Genomic DNA, 24,531 nt, shown 5'->3' with positions numbered 1-24,531 from the left:
TCTTGTCTTTATTTCTTTGTTGTTGATTTATGTAACATTGTTGTCTTTTGATTGTCAAATTCAACATTTTCTTTTAAATGAGTTTAGAATTTAGTTTCTTTAAATTCAGAAATTATATTTGAACATCATTTTGACGTTTTCATGTTCATTGATGTGTTCAAATATTGTAATATTAAAGCATCTAATAGGATTTCCTCGTAAATACCTGTAAAAATGTATGGAAAAGAAATATACAATGTTATTGATGCTAAATTATTTTTAGTTGTGTTAAATTCAGAAATTATATTTGAACATCTCAGTTTTCATAATCATTGGCTTGTTAAAATACTGTAATACTAAAGCATTTTAATTGGATTTCCACATAAATGCCACTAAAAATCTGTATGGAAAAGAAATATACAATTTTATCGATGCTATTATTATTCTTTTTAAATTCTTGAAAACCATTAAAAGTTCAAACTAGAAGTGGATCTGGAATGACTTGACTAAGATGGAAAAAATTAATAATGAGAGATCCTATTGTTTTATGACAAATTAATCTTCACTCACTTAAATTGTTTTTTTTTATGTATTCTTCCATAACCAGAGATTTAATTGAATTAGTTTCTCAAGTATTTGTTCGCGGTAAGCAAAAGTAACTTTAAGCTTGATATTTCTTTCTCTATGCTTCTTTCTAAAGAAAAAGAAAAAACTGAAGGTGAGTTTCTGTCTCTCTCCTTCTTTTTTTGGTCCTTAGCAATACCTTTGATGTAGTGCCATAAGCTACTAAAAATCACATTTTAAACACCCTTTTCTCCCCAACTTACCTAATTTCAAATTTGGATTATTTTTCCCCTTCAGATTCTTTACTTTTCTTTATATCTATCATGTTCGTAAAGAAAATATAGTTTGTGTAAAAAATTGAGCTTTTTTGATAAATTAAATTTTAATTTGTAATGACTGACCTTAATAATTGCAGATATGGAAAAAATAATTTAAGGCACTTTTCATATCCTGTAACCAATTTTAGGGAGCATAATTTTTTTTTGGTATGGCACATGTCTATCAAATTACCAAAAAAAAAAATTATGTTGAAAAGCTCATGCTTAATTTTTTACACCAAATCAATAACTTTACTAGTGCACTTCATACTTTCATTCTAATTTTTGCATATTACATTGTGCCTTGTTGATAATGTTTCTTGTATGTCAGTACAAAACTGGTTATGCAAAGAATTGGAACTCTGATTAGCAGGCATCAGTTTAGCTAACTATTTCAGCAATAAAAGTTATTTAATTTCAAATTTAATCACATATTATTATGCAATAATGCAAAAATGAAGGAGAAGTTCATATTATGGAAAGTTTTTTTCGTAATTTTTGCCCACATTATAAAATATTTTAACCAATCACAATTGAAAAAAAATTGTTTCAAATTTTTTATTTTTAGAGAGATATTATCCAGTTATCTATACTTTGTATTATTACTTTTATTCGTATATTATATTTTAAATATAATTTTAGGGTTTTTCCCCATAAAAATTACTATTGGGAGTCAAAACGGGAATCTGTATTAAAATATAAAAAATTGGCGAAAAATGTAGAAAAGAATGTGCATTCTAAACTGAATCAGAATACAAACATTGATTCCACCTAAGATTATTTGATTTTTGTAGACTATTGTAGGTTACACTCATATTGTAAGTGTTGTACTAAACAAAATTTTACTTTCCTTCATTCAATGAAAAATGTTATTTGTGGGGCTTACGTGGTTTTTTCCATTACAACTTCTCCATGTGTAAAAATTATGAAAATATATTTCTTTAAACAAGTGATAAAACGATATACAAAAAATATTAGATTGTGTGCATAAAATAAACATAGAAAGAAAACAATTCGAAAATAGCTGAAATTTTTTAGTAAAATTATATAATCATTTTTTTTTATTATATTCGAGTCTTATATTGAAAAGGCAGTGTTGACATGAAAGTCAATCTTCCAAATTACCACTTTTTTTATTACATATGCATGAATACATGCTCAAAATAAATGGGAACATTTTTTATTTTATTATTTAGCTGGATAAACCTTTCTTGACATTTCATGAGAGAAATTGAAAATTTTAATTCATTGGTTAACAAAAATGATAAAACTTCTTTATCTACAATATCTAAAGTTTATATGAATCTTTCATTTGTGATCACTAAGAACCATTTCAGATGTGCTTTGTACATAATGGTTTAAATATATTTTAGTGTGGCGAAAAAAAAGAAAGAAAAATTGCATTATCACATTTATATAAATTGACTGGTTTGAATTAAAAGGGGAATGTTGAATCAAAATAGATGAGTTTTCTCATATATGCAAGGCTCCCATAACCCCCCCCCCCCCAAATGATGGGCCTGGCTCCCACTTGTCCTACGTTTCCTACTTTTTGTTAAAATGTCCTACTTTCTAGTTTTTGTCCTACTTTCTAGTTTTTGTCCTACTTCTCATACTTTTTTACCAAATCCTATCAACAAAATTTTTGTAATTGGTTTTAATTCAGCAGGGAATCATCAATATATTGCCAAATATTACAAATGTAGTAGATTGCAATTAATCATTCTGCCAAAGCAGAAATTGTATAGTTTTTCAGGTTATTTGTGGGTGTATGTTCACCATTTGATTTATTAATTTTTCTTTGCATAGTTTGAGGGTTCAATAAGTATAGTAGTCATTAAAAACTTCTGTCTGGATAGAAAAAATAATTTTGTATTTACTACTTCATGGTCTTGGACAGTAACTAACATTCATTATTGAAAATTATGGTCCACATTTTGTGTATAGGTGAAACATTTGCATTACAAAGCAGTTGGATACATTTGTCTTCTAGGTTTGGTGATTCTGATGCTACCCAATAGCATTCGGTTGTCGTCTGTATTTTTAGGACATGAACAATATTTATACGATGTTCAGCAAAGAGCAAGAAATGAAAATGCTTCATTTGTCAAAAATGATTACACTGGTATTGTGTGTGAGTGACACTGATAAGCCAAATGTAAAAAAATCCGTTAAAAAAAAAGGATGGACAGCACAGTAAAACCGCCTGGTTTGCCTTGGCTTATTTACATAGAATCATGTAATTTACACATTTTTCACTTTGCATTTGAAAGTGGTTTCGACAGTGTCATTTTTAAAAACTTACGTCTTCATAATTTGCTGTGCATTGTCCAAGAGAGTTGACAGACCGGACTGTGGGAGACTCTAAAAAAAAGAATGTAATTTATATTATGGGGATAGACAGAAAATTATCTGTGGTTGCTAAGTACATTGTTTTGACCAAAATGCTTTAGTAGCCAAGTCATTTCTATCATTTTGCTTTGGCTTGAGTCAATCTTATAGGATACTGAAATAGTGTCGTGAAATTTTTTTTAAAAATAAAAGAAAAAAAATTTGGGGATATTTTTTATTATGCTATGATTATGTTCACTAGGGGGGGGGGGTGGTACCCTCCCATGTTCTACTTTGTAGTACTGCTTTGTCCTACTACTTCAAATTTTTTGAGTAGGAGCCCTATATATGTCCAAGTACACAAAATTTGCTGGGTGATTGAGAAATAAAAAAAATAAAGATATGGCATTCTTTTCTGATACATAAACATGACTCAAAGGATATTTTCATATGTAAAGCAAAAACTAATTTATCTGATCCTTATTTATTTGGAAATTTCCATTAACTCGTGTGATTTTCTCATCACTAATTTCTTTCCTTAGTGATGAGGAAATTATCTGTATAAAATCTGAAATTATTCTACCTATGAAAGCTAAGATATTTATTTAACTATAAGCATTAGTAATGCTTGAGGGGTCCGAAAGCCATTGTGTAGTTGGATTAGTGATATTTCAGTTCATCAGAAATGATGCTGCTAAAACAACTTTTTGATGCATCTGCAAATCAGATTATAATAAAATATGCTATACCGTGGGGTTGGATGTATAATACATAATATTCTGTATTCTTTCATGTATTGAATTAAAATTCATTATGGTTGTTTGTATTTCTATTGGGTAGAGAAATTTGAATAAAACAAATCAAACAGTTTTTCGTGATATATATAAATAAGTAAATATATTTTTTTCAGCATTCTCGTCGAGTTAAAACTGGGGAAGTAAAACCAAAGTCGTGGGGCAGTTGGTTTGGTAGTTGGTTCTCAGGAGGAGGTTCTGATTCCTCTAAAGAAGAGAGTGCTGGCCAGAAGATTGGTAAATTAGTTTGTGTCTTTTCAGGTTCTTAATCAGTAATTAACTTGTTCATAAAATGAAAAAATTGATAATGAAATTGAAATTATATCATTTTGAAATCCACTTTGCAAACTCTTACAACAATCTCTTGTCAAGATTGATTTACATGCAAATTTTAATAAATGCAAAATAGTGATAGCATTAATTGCGTTCTTTCAAATATTTCTGTTTGATTACCATATTTTGATATTTTACCTCATTTCTTTGTTTTAAAATTCCTAAACCAAGCTAACATAATTATAAGTTTTTTTAATGAATGATAGGAAATGGCATGTGCATAAGCAGTAAAAAAAGAGTGCCACAAAACCTTTTTTTAAAATTCAAATCTCCAAGAGCCCTGGCCATGTCGGTTGTGCCTACATCTACTGTTAGGAGACATCTTTCAAAGTACCGGATGCATTATCTATTTGGTAGAACTGTACGCTATCCTTCAGGCTCTATGTCACATACGAAGCAAACGTCATTGCCGATGCATAGTTTATAGTGACTCTCTCAGTGCATTACAAGCACCGTGTTCCTTTACATTTCACACTCATCCATTCATTCATGCCATTTTTCATGAATTGCATCACCTCATTCATCATGCTACCACAGTAAAATTTTACTGGGTACCAGGTTATGTAGGAATACCGGGCAATAAAAGAGCAGACACCACAGCTCGAACAACATCTAACATTGACAGTAATCTTTTGGTCCCTGCCAGTGACCACTTCCTAATCCTCCGAGAAGTGATGCATCGCCACTGGCAGGATCATTGGAATAACCAAGTAAATAATAAATTATATCCCATCAAGCCCACACTTGGCCATTGGCGTTCGAGCTGCAGGACTAATCGAAAGGAGGAAGTTCTGCTTGCCCGGTTACGCATAGGACACAGTCGTCTCACACAATCATATTTATTATTACAAGAGAGTCAACCAGAGTGCACACATTGTCAAAGTCCATTGACCATTGCTCATGCTTTTACTTTTTTGCATCATCATCGTCATCATTTTTGGTCAGAATGATCTTTCACTTCATGACATTTTATATGACCATTGCGATGCATCTCACATTTCTAAATTCATCAAAGCCATTGGTTTATATGGCATTAGTTTTTTTTACAATTCATGTCATTGTTTTACGTTTCATACACATACTTTTACTTTTTAACATGACAAGAATAAGTCTTGTGTTCTTTTCATATAGACATTTGTTTTGGCGTAACTTGACCTAGATGGTCTTTGCACCAATAAAATGAAAATCCAATCCAATCTAAAATTCAAATCTGTAATACTTTGCTAGAAAAGTAATAAATTTTTGAATTCTTCAGTGAAGCAGCTTGAAGAAGCTATGAATGAAGAAGAAAAAGCAAAGTTATATGAAGCAATTGGTTATCAAGAGCAAATATCTCCCACAGAATATCCAAAAGAGGTAAATTTTATGATGTACATATGGCCTATACTTGAACCTTGTTAACATTTTAATGGTCAGTGTTCAGATTAGGAACATCGGTTTTATTAATTAGAAAAATATTTTACGTTCATAAAAGCACTTGATTTTTTTTTTCTGAATGTGTGAGATTCCAAATTAAATTTAAAAAACAAAAATTGCATTCATTCCAGCACTTATGTCAAACTTAGTTTCTCAAACCATCTATTTTTAAAAGAATAAAATATATATTTTCTAAATTTTAATGTTTTCTTCTATGGACATGGGCAAGTCCAGAAAACAATCAGAATTTTTTTTTTCTCACAAGTTTTTTGTTGATATTTCTGAACTGAAGGATCAGAACAGGGAAGTAAAAAGAAAAATATTTAAGAAAATCAATCCAAATCTGAATTTGGCTGGTAAAAGGTTTATTCAAAAACCTGCTAAACCCAAACTGCTTTTTTATTGGGGGGGAGGTTATGAGAGATAAAAAGAAAAATGGCATATGCTTATGTGCTGTATTTCTAGGGGAAAATACTAGCTACACAAGCTGTATCAACTTTTTCTATTGTTAAATGGAACTATCATGTCTGTAGCACTTGTAAACGTGTAGAGGGAACACTCACTGTGTCATCACTGTTTTTAAAAAAATCATGTTTAAAAGATGAACCACAGTAATCAGTGTTTTTCACTTATTCAAACAATTTCTATTTTGAATTACATTTGAATTCCGATATAATGAACTCTTATTTAACAAATTCCTCAATTTAGTAACTTTTTAGAAGTCCCTGTATGCATACTTGTATTATTTTAACTCCAGTTTTATGATTTTTTTTGGATTTAATGAACAAAATGGTGGTTTTATCCAATTTGTTAAATCGGGTTTTGAATGTTGTTTAACCTACGTATCAGACTTCTATTGCATGTAAAACTTGTAACAAGCTACTCGCTAACTTGTTACATTAATTTGTAGTTAAATTTTAATGAAGCCTTTTAGAATATAATTTTATTTACGACGCCAGACAGTCTGGGAACTGGGTTGGACTTTTATTCAGATATTGTGTATAGAAATAGGTGAGGCACCTATATGCACAGGTGTTACCTCCAACGCCTTTTGCAGATTCTCAGAATTGACCCTGCCCTTTGGGCAGTGGTACCTTGAGAAGGAGTGGCAGATGGATTTATCATTGGTATGTAGACATCGGGGCAGCAGCGAGATTCCAGTAAGGGATTCTAGTCTGGGACCCAAAGGGGAGGGGGTGATGTTTAGGAGACGGAACCAATGAGAGGGAAACAGGAGGAAATTGGACGAGAGAAGGTGGTTGAAAGGACAGAACGAACTGGGTCTTGATGAGAGGTGGTTGTCCGGTTTTTGGGGAACAGTGGAAGGAGCGGAAGATGATGAAAGCCTGGGGTAAGTCTTGACCTATTGCTTTCTCCATTCCTCTCTCGCTCAAGGAGTAGTAGCATAAAATATATGTACTGATTTATAAGTATGTAATTTGAAACCATCCTCATATATACATTATTTGTTAAAGCTGTAAATAAATAATCTTTTACTTCGACCTGAGGACAAGGGTTGAATAATTGAGTGGTATTAATTGGTATCTCGAGTATCAACCCCCAGATGCTGAGAGTAGCTCTGGGACAAACTTTTAAAAATGTAGTTATGTATGTAATATACAGAAAAAATGTATCTTTTTGTATTAGCATGCATAGGTAGAGATAGACTTATAAGTCTGGGGAGGGGGGGAAGCATGATAATTATATCAATTCATATATACACACACATATATACATTAGATCAGTCGATTCCACCTTTGATCTTGGTATCTCCAAGGTCAAAGGTGGTATATGCCCTCCTGTATATTCGCCCATGTTAGCATTACATTGGTAAATAACTTAAACTATTGTTATTTATAATGTGTTTTGTTTCTTCTCAGTTTGTTGAAAATCAATTGGCATTTCTTCTTCATAATTTGACATTAGTATTATCAGATGACACTGCAAGGTAAGTCTATGATGATGAAAGTACATGTGTCTTTCAATATTTTTGCCCATTATAAAAATTTGATTCATAAATTACTGGATTCACTGAAATTGTTAGAGACTTCATAAATTATAACCAGAATCATGTGTGAAGCTTCTTAATCACAAAATCAATTCAGAAGATTTTCTATAACTTATGGTATTGCAATGACACTAAAAATGAGCTTTTGCATTGTCCCATTCTTTTGCACTATGTTTAATACACTGGTGTAAAAAATTAAGAGAATTTGCAGACTTGGTCGATTATCTGTAGAACTGCTGTACCAATTTTAATGAAATTTGATATGTACATACATTGATACAATAAAAAAACAAATAACCATTCAATAATTGTAATACACACACACATGATCGTGCGTAACACTCGTTGGAGTCGGAAGGTATGAAACAGCGGTTGCAGAATAAACAAAAAAATGGGTTAATGGGGGTATGGTCCCCTCTTACAGATATACAGGTCTCGCAGCGTGATTTCATACTTGAAATTAGGCAGTTTACCATTTCCTGGGGCAATTGGTCCCACTTGTTCAACGCTGTTTTCATTCCCTGGATGGTTCCTGAAGGGTGGTTGCGAGTTGCAATCGCCCTCGCCAGAGCATCCCAGACATGCTCTATAGAGTTAAGGTCTGGAGATCTGGCTGGCCAATCCATCCGGCGAATATCCTCACTCTCTAGAAAATCGTCGAGCAGGAGAGCTCTATGTGGCCTCGTGTTATCGTCCATTAAAATGAACTCGGGGCAAACTGCACCCCTGAAAAGGTGAACATAGGGCTCCAAGACCTCATCCCTATACTTCACACCAGTCACAGTGCCTCTTTCAGAGACATGGAGAGGTGTGCGGCCATCCAACATGATGCCTGCCCAGACCATTAAACCTCCTCCGCCATAATGGTCGATTTCGCGGACATTGGAGGGTAGGTAGCGGGTCCCTGGTTCTCTCCATATGAACGTACAGTGAGAATCGGTGCTTAGGCTGATCTCATCAGCGAAGAGAACGGTCGCCCATTGATCCATACTCCTCCAATCTCTATGTTCTCTGCACCATGATAAACGGATTCTTCTGTCCGTAGAAATGAGCGGGACGCAAACAGCAGGTCTTCTTGCAAACCACCCTCTCTCATGAACTCTTTTGGAAACAGTCACCCTTGATACACGGGTTCCTGTGGCTGCATACAAGTCACGAGAGAGCTGAGAAGCTGTAGCACTCCTGTTATGCCTCGCTATAATCGAAAAATGGCGGTCTTCTCTGGCCGTTGTGGCTCTTGGACGACCATGCCCAGGCTTTCTCTCGATGGATCCGGTATCCTGGAACTGTTTCCATAAGTTACACACGACGCTGGGTGTTAAATTGAACTCTCTACAAATCTGGACTTGAGATTGGCCTGCTTCTAGCCTCCCCACAATTCGCCACCTCATTCCATCATCTAAACATTGGTGGTTACTCATTTTTACTGTTACAATTTGAAATTAACCGATTGCTGCAAAATAACACCAAGAAGTTCGCTGAGGTGTGCTAGTGAACGAAATGCATCTTAACTTACGCGCGCTTATAAAGACTGTTTCTCTACTGGCTCCGCCTACACACACGTGTACGCTGACGTATTTGACGTACAAGATTTGCATTTTTGTCTAGAAGCAGTGGTTTTACATTCAGTTCAGTTCTTTTCATGAAATTCGATAAAATATACAAATTCTCTTAATTTATTTCACCAGTGTAATTTCTTCTATGTTTCATTGCAATATTATTTTTCAAAAAATATAAATCTAACTAGTAATCTATTAGCTTTTACTTTTTATAACCAGTTAAAAACCTTAAATTGTACTTAAAATATATGTCCTGATTTTTTCTGTCCGTATGTGGCATGTGTATGTTTGTATATGTGGCATGGTGTAATTATTTTCTGTATCATTATGCATGCATTAAATGTGTGTGTATGTTAATAAAGATTTCAGTTTCAATAAATTCGAACATTCTTGATACTATGACTATTGAAAATTTTTAAATAAAGATGTCACATTTCTAATTTCTTTTCAAATGCTTTTACCCTTAGAATTTCTCAAATTCTAAAAGCATCTTTGAAGGAAGTTACTACTCATGTTGAACAGAGGCCATCTGCTGAAGGTGTAAAGTAAGTTTTTCTCCATGTTCTTGAAGTCAAATAATGAGAGAATATTAAACTGTTTGTACAATACTAACTGTAGGTTAATTTATGAAGGATGAATACGTTTTTTTTAAAATTTTAGTCAATACCTACAATATTTTTGCTCTTTTGACTTTAACAACGTTATAATTTATCACTTAGTGCGATTATTTTCAATTTTTAGTGTTTTTATTGCTTGTTTACATTATTCAAAAGCTCTTATTTATGTAAAATCAAATGAATTTGAAAGTCATTCTTAAGATAGATGTTTCATGTACTTACAGTCTGTTTCATTTTGTAGACATCTAAAAATTATATTGCGCATATTGATATGCAGTAGAATCTGAGTTAACAGGAGGATATGAATCTGATGTCTCCTTAGATATCAAAAACTTGGTTATGGAAAAAAATACCTGAAACTTTAAAAGAAAGAAAGAAAAACTGTCTATCACATGTATATTTTATTTTTTCTGGTGGTATAGAGCTTGATATGCATGAAGAAAAGCTAATTCTACAAATGTCACTTTTTCAATTTGTCGAGTTGACCTTGGCTTGCTGTGAAGAACTCTTCACTGTCTAGTTTTTATTTGAGATCATTACCTTTTCCTCAAAAATGACCAGACCAAAGTTTTTGATGTAATGCTATCTAAATCAATAGAAAATTGTTCCATCAAACTCATCAAAATCTGTCTTTTTATTGCTCATTTTCTGTCAAAACCTTCTTTCAATCAATCTTAGCACTCCTGCAAGCAGAAATTAATCCTGTTTAATTTCTACTTGGTGTCGTTTCTAATTTTTGACCACCATTTTTTTCAGCACCGTATTTTATGGCAATTGTCATGATTGCTTCACTGTTTTGAGTTTTCAATTATTGCTATTTATTTTTCAATTACCACCATAACTCTTAAGTTTTTTTTTAAAGCTCACTCCACTGCAATAGTAAAACAAACGCTTAACCAACAGGCCTTTAGGCCTAAACACACTACTGCTAATCATGTCATGCCAGAGATGCTGCAAATTCTGATTCGTGGAAATTCTGTGATGTGAAATTCCAACATCACCAAATTTCTATGAATCAGAATTCATTCTCTGACATGACATGAAATCACCTCACGTCAGTGCAGTGTGCTTTTGGCTTTTAATTTGGCCATGCACCTTGCTTAAATCAAGCTCTATCTACTGGTAATAAATGATGTGTGAAATCTTGTGATAAAACTATCTACAGTTGAATGTCGTTATAACGAGTGCCAAGAGACCTGAGAAATCACTTTGTTATAACAAAATCCCAGGTTTTTGCATTTTATTCTTATGTAAACTTATCTGAAGGATTAGAAAAGTGTTCGTTGAAATGAGATTTTTGCTTCAACGGTATTCGTTAAAACGGATTTGACTGTACTTATAAAGTTTGCAAAAGTAAGCTGTCACAAATTAATTAATCCTTTAATGACCCATTTTATCTAGTAATGGTATATCAAACTGTTTTTGGGATTGAGATTGATTTTAAAAAATAAATTCATTTAGCTTATCAGATAAGCTTAATTTTGTTAATTAACTTTTTGAAGATTATTCAGATAAATATTAATTTTTTTGTAGTTTCTGAAGTTATTAATAGATGATAACTGTAATGAGAGGTGGTAAAATAGCTTATCATTGGACATTTAAAAATTGATGAATTTTTTGGGAAGTATGTTTCCTACTGTCTTAGAAAGGGTTAAAAGAAAACTATTGATAGGCGATTAAATTGAATGGAGATTTGTCTTTGACTCATGAATATTTGTAGCTACTTGGAGTACTCATTCAACTTCCTGGATAAGGAATAGCAAAATATAAATATACTCTTTTGCATGAAATTATATAAATTAGCAATATAAATTAATAGTTAGTATAATGAATAATATGAAAATAATAAATTAATAAAATATACAGTCAGCCCCTCCATATTCTGTTTTTTTTTTCCTTCATTGGAAAATTTTTTTGGAAACACTCAGCAATCGTCATTCACGTGTTTTGTTTACAAAGTTTGAGTTGTGCATGTTTAGGATGGCTCATTTTTCTAGTGCTACTGATAATGCTTCGGAATAAGGAAAAAGGAATCTGAAATTCATTCGGCCATGGCTGTAGCTGCACCTGTGGCAGCGAAAACTGTGCATCGCCTAAATCCATGTGTTTCTCGTACATAAAATGCTGTGTTTTTGTGAGTACAAGAGTGCTACCAAAAAGGTATTCCAATTGATTGTAATATTACAACAGAAAAGGCGATAACATTTTACGCTTCTATAAAGGGAAGGGCTGGTGAAATGCTTATTTCATCAGAATTTTATGCAAGTAAAGGTTGGTTTCATAGGTTTAAGAAATGATTTGAATTACACAATGTAAAAATCACTGGATAACAAGCCTCTGCCGACCAGGAGGCAGCTAAAAAATTTCCAAAGACTTTGCAGAAAATTATTGAAGAGAAGGGTTATGTACCTCAGCAGATGTTTAACGTTGACGAAACTGTACTATTTTGGAAGAAAATGTCGCAAGAACATTTATCAATCAAGAAGAAAAGTGAGTGCCTGGTTTTAAAAGATAGAATAACTATGTCTTTTAGTGCAAATGCGTATGGATACATGATGAAGCCCACTGTAATTTTCAAATCTGCGAATCCTCGAGCATTGAGGAGAAAGGATGTGGAGCTCCCAGTATTTTGGATGAACAATAAAAGGGCTTGGACTATGAAAGCACTTTTCCTGGATTGGTTTAAACGGTGTTTCGTTCCGGAAGTCAGAAGGTACCTTGAGAGTGAAGATATGCCATTCAAAGTTCTTTTGATACTGGATAATGTTCCTGGATAACAAGATGTCAATGTGTTCAAAGCTGATGGTGTGGAAATCCTTTATATGCCTCCTAATCAACATTTATCATTCAGCCTCTTGATCGGGGGTAAAGCGAACATTCAATGCTCATTATACACGCCACTCAATGGAGATGATTGTGCACGCAATAGAAGATGCAAATGCATAAAATGTCTTGAAGGTGTGGAAGAATTACACTATCACTAATGTCATTACTGTGATAACTAGAGCCATGGCAGCTCTTAAGTAGAAGACAAGTTCACCATGAGTAACATAGCTTTGCAAGTTCAAAAATCAGCAATAGATTATTTTCACGACATATAGATTCCCTCTATTTTACGTTCTTCACATGTAGAAAAACTAGTAGAGGAAGCCTTGTCAACATATTCCAACATCCTTGATGATATGAAGAAGAAGAAACATCAAACAGAAATCACAATGTTCTTTCAGAAAGCATCGCCAACAACCGCTGCACCCTCTTTTACATTCCTCTTGTACCTTTGCATCACCCTGCTCTTCTCATGATGTTCAATAAACAAGATAAACAAAAAAAACCCTATGGTTTCGGTTATTCGCGGATTTCCGTATTTGTGGTCACCCCAGGAACGTAACCCCCGCGAATACAGGGGGTCGACTGTATAACCAAAGTAAATCTAAGTTTCATTTTTCCTCTTTGTTTTAGAAGCCCTCATGTCTCTAATTATTTATTTTCAGCATGAGTATCTAGTTTTATTCCAAGTTGGCATTTGAAATTTTTAGTTATGAAAATTAATTCATTTTAGTTGTTAATTTTCCCCATTTTTAATTTATTTTTCCTATTATTTTACAGGGTCGGGACAAAAGCACAAAGCTTCATTGTTGATGGTGTTCCTATAACTGAGACCAGTATTCCAACCATAGTGTCTACAAAACATACAGAAAAGTCTAGTCAATCTTTAATAGACGTTCTCTTTGAAATTAATCCTATGGATCGTTCTTGTGATCATCGAGTTCACATTAATGCTCAGCCATTGCAGATAATATACGATGCTGTATGTCATTCTACTCTGTTTATTCATAAAACTATAATAATTTATGCACAATATTCATTTTTTCAAACTATTGGCAATGCAAAAAACTTTTCATGTTTAAGCAAAAAAGATTTTTAGAATAGATAATTATATTGATTTAAAGACAATGTCTTAAAGAAATTGTTTATTATCTTTTTTAAAAATTTACTATCAAATATTAATGTGAGCATTTTTCATTAAAAATATTGTATTTCTTATGTTTCATGTATGCATTAGTGGCACAGTGCACAACATAATTAACTTTCACAAAATGTGTTTTCTTTCATCTTAAATCTCAAAACTTGTAAAATTATAATTGATGTGAGTTGAGTTTCAAATTTTCTATGTTTCTCAAAATGCCTTGTGCTGTTAGTCAACATTATCTTTTTTTAGGCAATGTTAAGGAATTTGCCTTAATTTACTCAACGTAAGCTTAAGAATTTTAATGAATATGACCATATTTCTTTCTGATATCAGTTTATTCAGTCAAATTTTCCAAACTGCAATAGAATTGAGCAGTAAAAAAATTTTGGGCTAATGAGTTTGATTTAATGTTTTATTCATAACTGCAGTAGACATATCAGTGGTGGTTGGAGCCAGGTTGATACGATTTCCTAATTTGCAGATGAAAGACCTCTTAATTTTTTTTTTCATTTCTATAAAAAAGTTTAATGTTTAAAGTTTAATGAAAATTGACAACAACTTTATCTATAGGCCATATGAGACTTTTTCTACGTTTGTGATTAGTCTTTTAATGTCTAAAAAATACATGAGAAATCTTTTAGGTTTTTTTTCGGGTATTATGTTTTTAAAAAAACTATATATTCGTTTATTAATGATGGTTGTTTTCTTCTCTTAAGCTTACTGTAAATAGGCTCGTAGAAGTTTTTTCTCCACCAGACCAAATTGATTTAATACAGTAAGTAAAAAGTAATTATTCACTCTTTTGATTACAAACTCTCAGCAAGATATATGTAATTATATAACAATGGGGTAAAATATATCTATGTGTAGAATTATATGGCACAATAAACTTCTGGTCACAGTGCTAGACCCCATTGTGCCATATGTTTTTCCAAGTCTAGTACAAAGTTTTATTCTGTACAATCAGTTTTGGCCACCTTATTTGTTCTTGGATATTTTTTTCGTACATGATGAAATTTTCCCATTCTCTGTAACAAGTTTTCACACAATTGAAAAACCCACTGACTTTGAGACTTGCATTGGCCAAAGAGACATTCAGAACTTTCCAGACAGCCCTATATTTCTGTTAAAAAAGTTTTTCTTGAACTTTTTTTGTAGCTGGGTGATAGGAATAAACATCCAATTGCAATTTTGTGCTCAGAGCATTTTAAGAATACATGCATACTGTGGTTAAATGATGAAGTCTTAGCCGGGTATATATATAGTTTGCTAAGTGGATGAATACTATTACAGTAGGACCTCTCAAATCCAGACAGATCCATAATCCAGACTCTTCAGCTGAATTTTTCTTAAACCAAAGATTTTTTATATTTTTCTTTACTCAAATTCTGTTTCAGACTTTAACCGTTCATAGGCCATTTTATTTCTTTTTTGTACCATTCAATGTTGGTATCCATTGAAATTTTCCAGGCTTCTGGGAAATGATGGCAACTGTGTCTCAATCAATGAGATTACTCAGAAAGTCAGATTTGATCAAAAGAACTTTTTTGTTGTATTTCTCCGCGTGTAGTTATCCTAAGCATTTTAGAACTTGTCCTACACTATATTTTTTCTATGATTATCTAAGGGAATTTCTGAACACATCAACTTATGTGTTACAAACTGCAAATGGAAACTTTATGCTTTATGTATATGTGAGAACTTTTGAAAAGCTAATATTCACAGAACACTGGTACAAATATTTTATGGATAATATGGAATCAGAAAATATCTACCATTTGCAATATTCAGAAACTAAATAAAATACTTTTCAGTTTTTTCTGGGTCCAAGCAATGATTGCAAAACATATTTAAAGAACAAAGATTTTTTTCCTGTGGATAACTTGTAGTACGTGGATAGAAATCACAATTTTATTTTACAGTTGTATTTTAACTGAAAATATGAATCTGAGTAATAAAAAAAGTACACTCATGTCCATAAATTAAGGATAATTCAGAATCACACGGAAATTGAAATCTAAAGTAAAATTTTCACCTGTAGAATTATCGCACACATCTGCAACAATGATATGCAAACTTCAGGAAGCCACCAGATGATGCTGATAGTACGTCACAATGACGAGAGTGTAAGAGGGGTATATAAGGAATGGTGGCAAAGAAGTAAAATTGTTCACAAGAGTTCTGTAAGGTGCTCGGTGCCATAAGCGAATAGTTATGACACAGAGGACGCATGTGGATGATTTTTTACGTGGTAGAATTATCAGCCACCTGGAATGTGGGCATACTCAGATGGAAGTATCCGAGGAACTTGGAATTGCCCAAAGTGTCATCCCTAGGCTTTGACAACGATTCCAAGATAACGGAAATGTCAGTAGACGTTACTGTACGGTCGCCCCGAGTTACAACGCCGAATGAAGACCGGTATTTGGCAGTAACTACCAAAAGAAGCAGACGGTGCACAGCATCCGACCTGTCTCGTCAGCTATCTGCAGCCACGGGTACCACAGTTTCAAAGCAAACCGTCTACAGACGTTTGGGAGATATTGGTCTATATGCTCGCAGGCCTGTCAGATGTGTTTCGCTCACGGCAACTGTCGGCAGCGATTACCTGGAGTAGAGAACATGCAATGTGGACATCTTCACAGTGGGCTTGTGTGATGTTTTCCGATGAGTCCAGGTTTAGCTTGCAGTCTGATTCATGTCGGACTTTCATATGGAGAACGCCAGGTAACCGTTACCACCAAGACAACATCATTGAACGACACCATTACGGTGGTGCAGCATTGCTTGTTTGGGGTGGAATTATACTGGATTCCAGAACAGATCTGCATGTTCAAACCGGAACCATGAAAGCCCAAATTTATCGAGACATCATTCTGGAACAACATGTAAGCTTGTTTAGGGGTGCCATGGGCGCAGAATTTATATTTATGGATGACAACGCCCGTCCTCACCGAGCAAACATCGTAAACGAATGCCTTGAATGTGAGGATATAACCCGTATGGAATGGCCAGCATTCTCACCTGACTTGAATCCGATAGAGCATGTGTGGGACATGCTTGGCCGACAAGTTGCAGCCCTTCAACCACCTCCTACATGTGTACCGGAACTTCGGAGAGCATTGCTTGCTGAGTGAAGTGATCTTCCCCAAGATCAGATCGATAATTTGATACTCAGCGTGCCTAGGTGTTGTACGGACTGTATTTCATCGCATGGGAGACATACAATGTATTAACCATCATACCAACCATGTAATAGTAAGTTTTTGTAAAGGAGATATTTTTTACAATTGCTCCAGGGAGCAAAAATCATAGTTTTTATGAATGGTATCATACATACACCATCATTTTTGTTCTTTATCTTTTGTTTAATAAATGAGCTTTATGAATAAGTAACGTTTGTTTTGTTTCTGAACCTTTATTTGCCGGAGCTGGCATTATCCTTAATTTATGGACATGAGTGTATATCACTGCTTTAAATATAAAACTTAGGAAATAAACAAAAGTTAATCGATAATCTAAAAGATTTCCTAATCCTGAATTACTTACCTAGGTCCCAAGGAATCCAGACTTGAGAGGTCCTATTGTACTACTAAACCACACATGGTTCTTGTAAGCATTCTTCTGAAGCACTTATAACTGGCACCTTTCAAAATATGCAGTGTATGTGTGTTGTGTGCATTTCTCATCATGAGGATCCAGGTTCTATCCCTGTTGGCGGTGCTTTGGTGGTCGGCTGAAATTTGTTTTATGTGGTTTTCCAACTTTGAGGTGCAAATGCAGGCCGGTCTCTTATTTGAAAAGTTACTCAGCAAAAGGCATCCCCCACCTTCAACATGATACTTACATAACATGGAAAATCAAGCATTTACAGTTTTTATTTCAAAATATGGAAGACAGATGCCAGTATCAGCAAGAACACAAAACAAGCACAACTGACAACATAAATAGGTTAGGGCCATGCATATGCCCACTCACACAACACATTACAACATCTTTAGAAATTCCACATAAGATTGTGTATGAGGTACATGTACAGTTAAGTAGTAGTGTACGTGTTGTGTAGTTAATGTGAAATTTACTTCTAGGAATGCTTATGTGTTCAAAGAGTGTTGTCATCTATCTTAGGGGTTGAACACAAACACCCACTATTGTATTTTACAAATGAGCTTGATTATTTATTGGTGATACTTTTTTTTTCAGAATTCAAGCAACAGCTATGTTAAAACTCGAAGAAATGAAAGAGATGTCTGCCTTTGGTCTTCAATATGCTATTGAACAACATAAGCAACTTGACCTAAAAGTGGATCTCAAGCCTTCTTACCTCATTGTACCATACAAAGGAAAATATACCAAGTAATATTTTTTTATTGTGATCATTTCAATTTTTTAATATGAATCTTAGGAATTTTAATTGAAAACACATATATAACAACATGGAAAAAAATTGAAAACTAAGTAATTTGAAATATTAAAATTCTCATTTATTAAAAAAATGTTTAAAAAATATTTATGGAAAAACTATTCTTTAATATTCACATCAAGTTTTGAATGAAACCCTTATTGTTATGGAAGCATTTGAATTATTTTTTATTTTATTTTAGGGATTGCTCAAAAGTAGTTGTAAATTTGGGAGGATTCAAAATGATTTCATTTCGGAGAGATCCTCATTCCCCCACAGTAAGGAGCATGGTCAAAGCTGGCAGCACTGACGTAAGTGATTGTGTTATTAGCTCAGATCTTCACATCTTTTTATTTGTTTTTCCCAATTCTGTTGCAAAGTAGAACTCAGATACATAGAGTTATTGTTATAACAGCAAGTAAGAATATAGTTGAAAATATAACTAATACAATCGTGTTGGACTTTTAAATTGATGTTTTAAGACAGTGGTTTTCAAAGTGTGCACCACAGCTCTTTGGGGTACCGCTAATTGTTGGGATGCCAGTGAGCTGTTCTTATTAACGTGTGTCTATTCAGTACTATGAAATGATTCTTTGTTATTCTGGGGAGCTGTGCGTACATGTCCACTAGGGCAAAAGAGCTGCAGAAGTCAAAAGTTTGGGAACCTCTGTGTTAAGACATTAGTTTAGCTTTTACTTGGCATAATATTTAGTTTATACACAAGCATGTACAAAAAGTTACAAGATTCAATTCAAGAAATTATTAAGTGAAAATTAATATTTGCATTCTTATGAGAATTACCAACATGGGTATTTGATAAGCACTTTTAACCCCCTCAGCGGCAATAACGGGATATCTCACCTCACTTGTTGCCTTATATTTCAGCAATTACAAGATATCGTTTTTTTTTAAAAACCCTCTTATTCTATTATTTCAGCAAGCCAGGCTCAAAGATCTCTGTAAAGCAAGCTCTTTTATGTACATGTGCTTTCTATCCCTCCCAACCTGTGAGATCAGCTGCCAGTGGGTGGGGCAGCTTTTGTTCAAAGTTTGATAATGGAAGGAGAGAGACTTTTTTCCCCTTTCCCTTTGGGTTAGTATAGGAATATGCAAATAATAGAAAAAGCCAGAGCTCTTCCTTCTTATTATTAATACTACTCTCAGAGTTAGGGGAAGACTGATTACACACACACCTGCACAAAATCAAAAATCTGCTTGAAAACAGGTGTGAAATTTTATGGAGGGTTTAATGATCTCCACTGTGGCATTTATAATTACAAGTGGATCCATGAAATTTTAAAAACTGCTCAAAGGATCAAGTAACTTCGGACAGTTATGTATGTTCTATGTGCAAACCTATAGTCACTTGCCAGATATTGATTTAAGTTCAGTGTTAATAAGTAAGTTGTATTAATGTAATTCACAGTTTTTGCAAACACACCAGAATGTAAAATTCATTGAAAGACTGATTATTTGTGGAGATGAAGATTACGAGGAAGAAAATTCATCACTACCTCCACGGGGACTTGAACCCCTGTCTCTCACTTGCCGGACGAGCGCTCTACCATCTAAGTTATGGAAGCAGATAGAATATTTCAACCTTGCAGCATATATATATATATATATGTTGAAAGCCACCGTACCGGAACGGCATCAACAATAAACTAATAGCTTGTGAATGACATAGGCCAACCAGATGGCCACGTGCATATAGAAATACCCTCTCCACCTGTCAATACAAGATTCATTGAAAGACTGGCTATTAGCTGATTGTTGATGCTGTCCATGTACGGTGCCTTTCAACATATATATATATGCTCCAAGGTTGATATCTGCTTCCATAGCTTATATGGTAGAGCACTCGTCCGGCAAGCGAGAGACTGAGGTTCAAGTCCCAGTGGGGGCAGTGATGAATTTTCTTCCTCGTAATCTTCATCTCCACAAATAACCAGTCTTTCAATGGATCTTGTAATATAAATTAAGTGGCAACAGTGAACGGTGTAGGTTGTGTTTACTTGTCGCTCCGTAATTTTTCTTAATTTTTAGTAATTTTCCCGAAGTTTGGTGGCTAATTTGTTATTAATAGGTTCAAGTAAAGGAAAGGTTGATGAATTAATTTATGTAAGTGTTTAAGCTCCTGTCATCTAATTACATCGCTTAATCATGCCGAAGTGTGACACGTGCTCTGATTCAGTTAAGATTTCTGATTCACTCAAATGTAGCGGGTGCCAATGAAGTGTAGTATGTACGTCCTCCCCCAAGGATACTTTTGCTGGCGGTAGTGATTGCCTGAATATTTCGAATTTCTTGGAGAGGATTATGCAACAAAACACCGATCTCAATGACTTCGTAACCAACAAGTTTGAAGAATTCAAGCAAGTGATCGATTTCAATAATGCTGTCATAAAAGACCTGAAGGACTCTATAATTCAGCTACAGAACAAAAATGAGGAATTGCAAACAAGGAATGAGACTCTCGCAACTGAAAATATGGAGATCAAATCCGAAAATGAGGAAACTGCAATATGACATCACTGAGTTGAAGCAATATTCAAGGCGTACTAACATGGAGATTACTAATGTCCCGGAATCAGAAAATGAGAATCTGTCCCAGATCTTATCTAAGATCGAAGATTTGGCTGCATGTGAAATGTTCAACAGCATAATCGGTCGGTCGGCTGAAGTTGGTTTTCTGTGGTTCCCAACTTCAAGGCGCAAATGCGAGCCGATCTCCCCGTTAAAAAGTCTCGCCACAGAGAGCAACAGTCCTACAACGATAAATCATTCAATCATAACACTTCACTCATAGTTAGAAAAACTGGTGGCAGATGGCAGCACTACACATAACAAGCATTACAGAGAAACAAAAAAACTTCACGTCAGGTTTCACTACACGTACACGCACATTCCCGCATGTACCGATTCGTTGGGGGTTCCGGGGGGGGGGGGGGTTGTGAGCTGGGTGCATGTGTGATGTAGCAGTAGTAGATAGGGGATCCATGATGTTCTTAAGTCAGCCATCTCGTTGGGCAATCTGCCTGTTGTGGCGTTGTATTTGTATTTATAATTGTCGCTCACAGTGTGCCTAGTATGAATAAAGACAAACCTAAACCGATTATCGTTCAATTCTCGTCCAAGCTGGTGCGTGATCAGGTGTTGAAGAAACTGAAAGATAAAAAAGTAAGTGCATCACAAATCAATTCACGATTCTCTACTATCCCGGTATATTCAATGAACATGTAACTCCTGAGCTGAAGAAGTTGTTTTTCCTTGTACGAAAATTTAAAGTTGACATGACTATAAGTTTGGTTGGGTAGGTGACGGCAAAATTTTTTTGTCATCAATCATCCAGAGTCATACGAATAAACTCTGAAAAGGATTTACCTTCGATTTCTTAACTGATATAATAACTGAACCTGATTATGATTGTAAAATTATTACAGGTCTGGGTGATATAAGTGAATTTTTTACGCCTTTACCCACCAAGTATAGTTTAAATATATTTCATACAAATATTCAGAGTTTGCAAGCTAACTATGATAATTTTTTAGCAGAATTTTCAGGTTGTTTGAACAAAATATCTTTATTATTTTTTTCTGAAATTTGGATTTATAGTAATGAAGTGAACTTGTATAATAAGTTGGATAATTTCAACTCGTTTTTCTGTTGCACAGAAAATAGCAGGTGGGGGGAATCACAGTCTTTGTACAGAAAAATCTGATTTTTAATCAGATTGATATTCATTTCACTACAGCTGAATGTATCCTATTATTCAGCAGGGAATTTAATATTGCACTCTTATCTATCTATCGTTCTCACCAATTTACAATAGCTGAATTTAATAATGAATTCCAATCTGTTTTATCCAACCTTAATTTCGATAATATTATAATTATTAGGGATTTAAATATAGACATTTTCACAAGCAGTATTGACGTCCTTGATTACCTGAACTGTCTAAGCCAATATGGTTTTAAGTGTCTGATAAATAAGCCTACTAGAGTGAGAGATACATCCACTTGCATCGATCATATTTTTTTTAAATCACAAAATAACCCATTCACTATTTCTTCTGGAATAATTATTAATAATCTAACTGATCATTTTCCCATAGTTATGAAATTGAGCCATGATACAATTCCAAGCTCAAAAATTTCTGATTGTAGGTATTTTACAGTAATCAACAAAAATATTCTTTCTAATTTTCTAAATAGTTATAAATACAATTGGAGGGATAATGTTTATATCGATACGCAATATAAAGCTTTTGCATTTGCATTGAATTCTATTAAAAATAATTTCAAATATCGCACTAGGAGAGCACATAAATTTAATAATAACTGGATGACAAACGAATTGTTACGTATGGTTTGTAGAAAAGAAAAACTGTAAAAAAATGTGGAAATATCTATTTGACAGAATCTACAGAACATCGTATCAATGCACAGCCAATGAGCTTAAAATGCATATTAAATTTGTTAAAAATGAATATTACAAGCAACAGTTTATGAAATGTGATACAAATAAAAAAGTAATGGGAATTTATTAACAGTATTGTGGAAAAACAAAATAAAGCTATTGTGTTGCCAGATTCTACTGATACTCTAGAACTTGCAAATCAATTCAACACCCACTTTGATCATATAAGCCACAATACGTCTTTATTTGGTAACAATGATGATTTTAAAAAATACCTTGCGCCTACCATAAATTCCTTTGCCTTTTTTGATGTAGTTGATTGATCTTGAGGTACATAGTACTTTAAATTCTTTTTCTAAAACTAATTTGTATGATTACGATGGAATTAATATATACTTGATTAAAGAGTTTTCTGCATATGTCGCATTTATCACAAAGTTCATAAATACCTCATTTCAACTTCCTGTATTTCCTGAGTCACTGAAACGAGCCACGATTACTCCTGTTTTTAAAGCTGGCGATAAAAATTCCCTGCTGAATTATAGGCCTATCTCAATTGTACCGATTTTTTCTAAACTTTTTGAAAAAATTCTTTCAATTAGAATATATAATTTTTTGTATTCTGTGAATTTTTTTGCTAAAAACCAATTTGGTTTTCTAAAAGGACGAGGTGCTGAAAATGCCCTTTTGGCTTTTTCGAAATTTATTGAACTTTTATTATTGAATTTATTTATTTACAAGAACAAATTTACTGTTGCAATATTTTTAGATATTTCAAAGGCTTTTGACAATGTGAACAATTATATTCTCATTCAAAAACTTAATTCAGCTGGTATTCGGGGTCATATTTTAAATTGGTTCACTTCATATTTATATAATAGAGAACAAAGAGTCAAAATACAGGATAATTTCAGTAATTATGTCCATATAAATAGAGGAGTCCCACAAGGATCTATATTGGGTCCTTTACTTTTTCTGATTTTCATTAATGATCTTTGTATTTTAGAATTTGACGGTTCCATGATCACTGTTTTCACCATGACCTCATTGTCATAGCGATGCAATTCAAGAAGGAAATAGTATTAAATATTTGGGTTTAAATGTAGACAGCAATTTAAAATGGAAATCTCATGTTCATGATCTACTTAAAAAACTTTGTTTTGTTCTATATAATTTTTATTATATAAGTAAGAAAGTTTCTGCTAATTTCTTAAAAGACCTTTACTATGCTTGGTTTTATTCACTTATAAATTATGGTGCAATTATATGGGGTGGTGATTATAAAACTAATTTATTGCCTTTATTTTCAATACAAAAGAGAGTTTTCAAAATTTTGAATCGGGGTCAGCCTCATTCTTCTACAATTTTTAGAAATCTTAATCTACTTCCTTTACGCCATAATGCTCTTTTTCGTATTATTCTGTTCTTAAACCGTAATAAAGGCTTATGCAGTTTAAAAGATAATGTTTCCGAGCGAAGTCCTCATATGATTTACAGAAGACAAATTATTATGTATTCCTACCTTTAGGAAAGAGATTTTTCGTAAACATTGTTATTATTTAGCTCCGAAATTATATAATTCACTACCACTTGAAATACAAAATATACCCACACACGCGGCATTTAAAAAATCATTATTCAAATTATTAATTTCAATAGACGATGTAGACTCTTATTTTGACCTTTAGGAGGAGCAATAAAATTGATTCAATTTAGCTTTGCCACTTTAATTATGTGTATTTTTTCAATTAAAAAAAAAATTGTTCTTGTTTGTGTTTGTTTATGTATGTGCGAGTTTAATTTTTTTTCTTCATATAATTTT

The 24,531-nt window shown here is 33.5% G+C and overlaps 1 protein-coding gene across 8 annotated transcripts in view; it reads left to right on the top strand.

Annotated features, from left to right (window-relative positions):
* Positions 1–24,531, top strand: part of Vps13 (vacuolar protein sorting 13C) — a 190,209-nt gene that overhangs the window by 32,061 nt on the left and 133,617 nt on the right. For 7 of the 8 annotated variants that reach the window (XM_089231120.1, XM_089231121.1, XM_089231122.1 and 4 more), the window contains exons 13-21: positions 680–697; positions 4,102–4,222; positions 5,574–5,674; positions 7,615–7,682; positions 9,769–9,846; positions 13,525–13,726; positions 14,605–14,663; positions 18,092–18,244; positions 18,493–18,601. In XM_089231120.1, coding sequence (XP_089087246.1) covers positions 680–697; positions 4,102–4,222; positions 5,574–5,674; positions 7,615–7,682; positions 9,769–9,846; positions 13,525–13,726; positions 14,605–14,663; positions 18,092–18,244; positions 18,493–18,601 — 909 coding nt within the window. The remainder of the gene's footprint in view (positions 1–679; positions 698–4,101; positions 4,223–5,573; positions 5,675–7,614; positions 7,683–9,768; positions 9,847–13,524; positions 13,727–14,604; positions 14,664–18,091; positions 18,245–18,492; positions 18,602–24,531) is intronic. The other variant, XM_089231119.1, reaches the window with a different exon arrangement.

Source organism: Pholcus phalangioides, unplaced genomic scaffold, assembly GCF_987345545.1.
Source record: "Pholcus phalangioides strain wild (caught in Gottingen) unplaced genomic scaffold, Ppha-v1.0 ptg000004l_1, whole genome shotgun sequence".
In the NCBI taxonomy this organism is placed as follows: domain Eukaryota; kingdom Metazoa; phylum Arthropoda; class Arachnida; order Araneae; family Pholcidae; genus Pholcus; species Pholcus phalangioides.
This window is presented reverse-complemented; position numbering and strand designations above follow the sequence as displayed.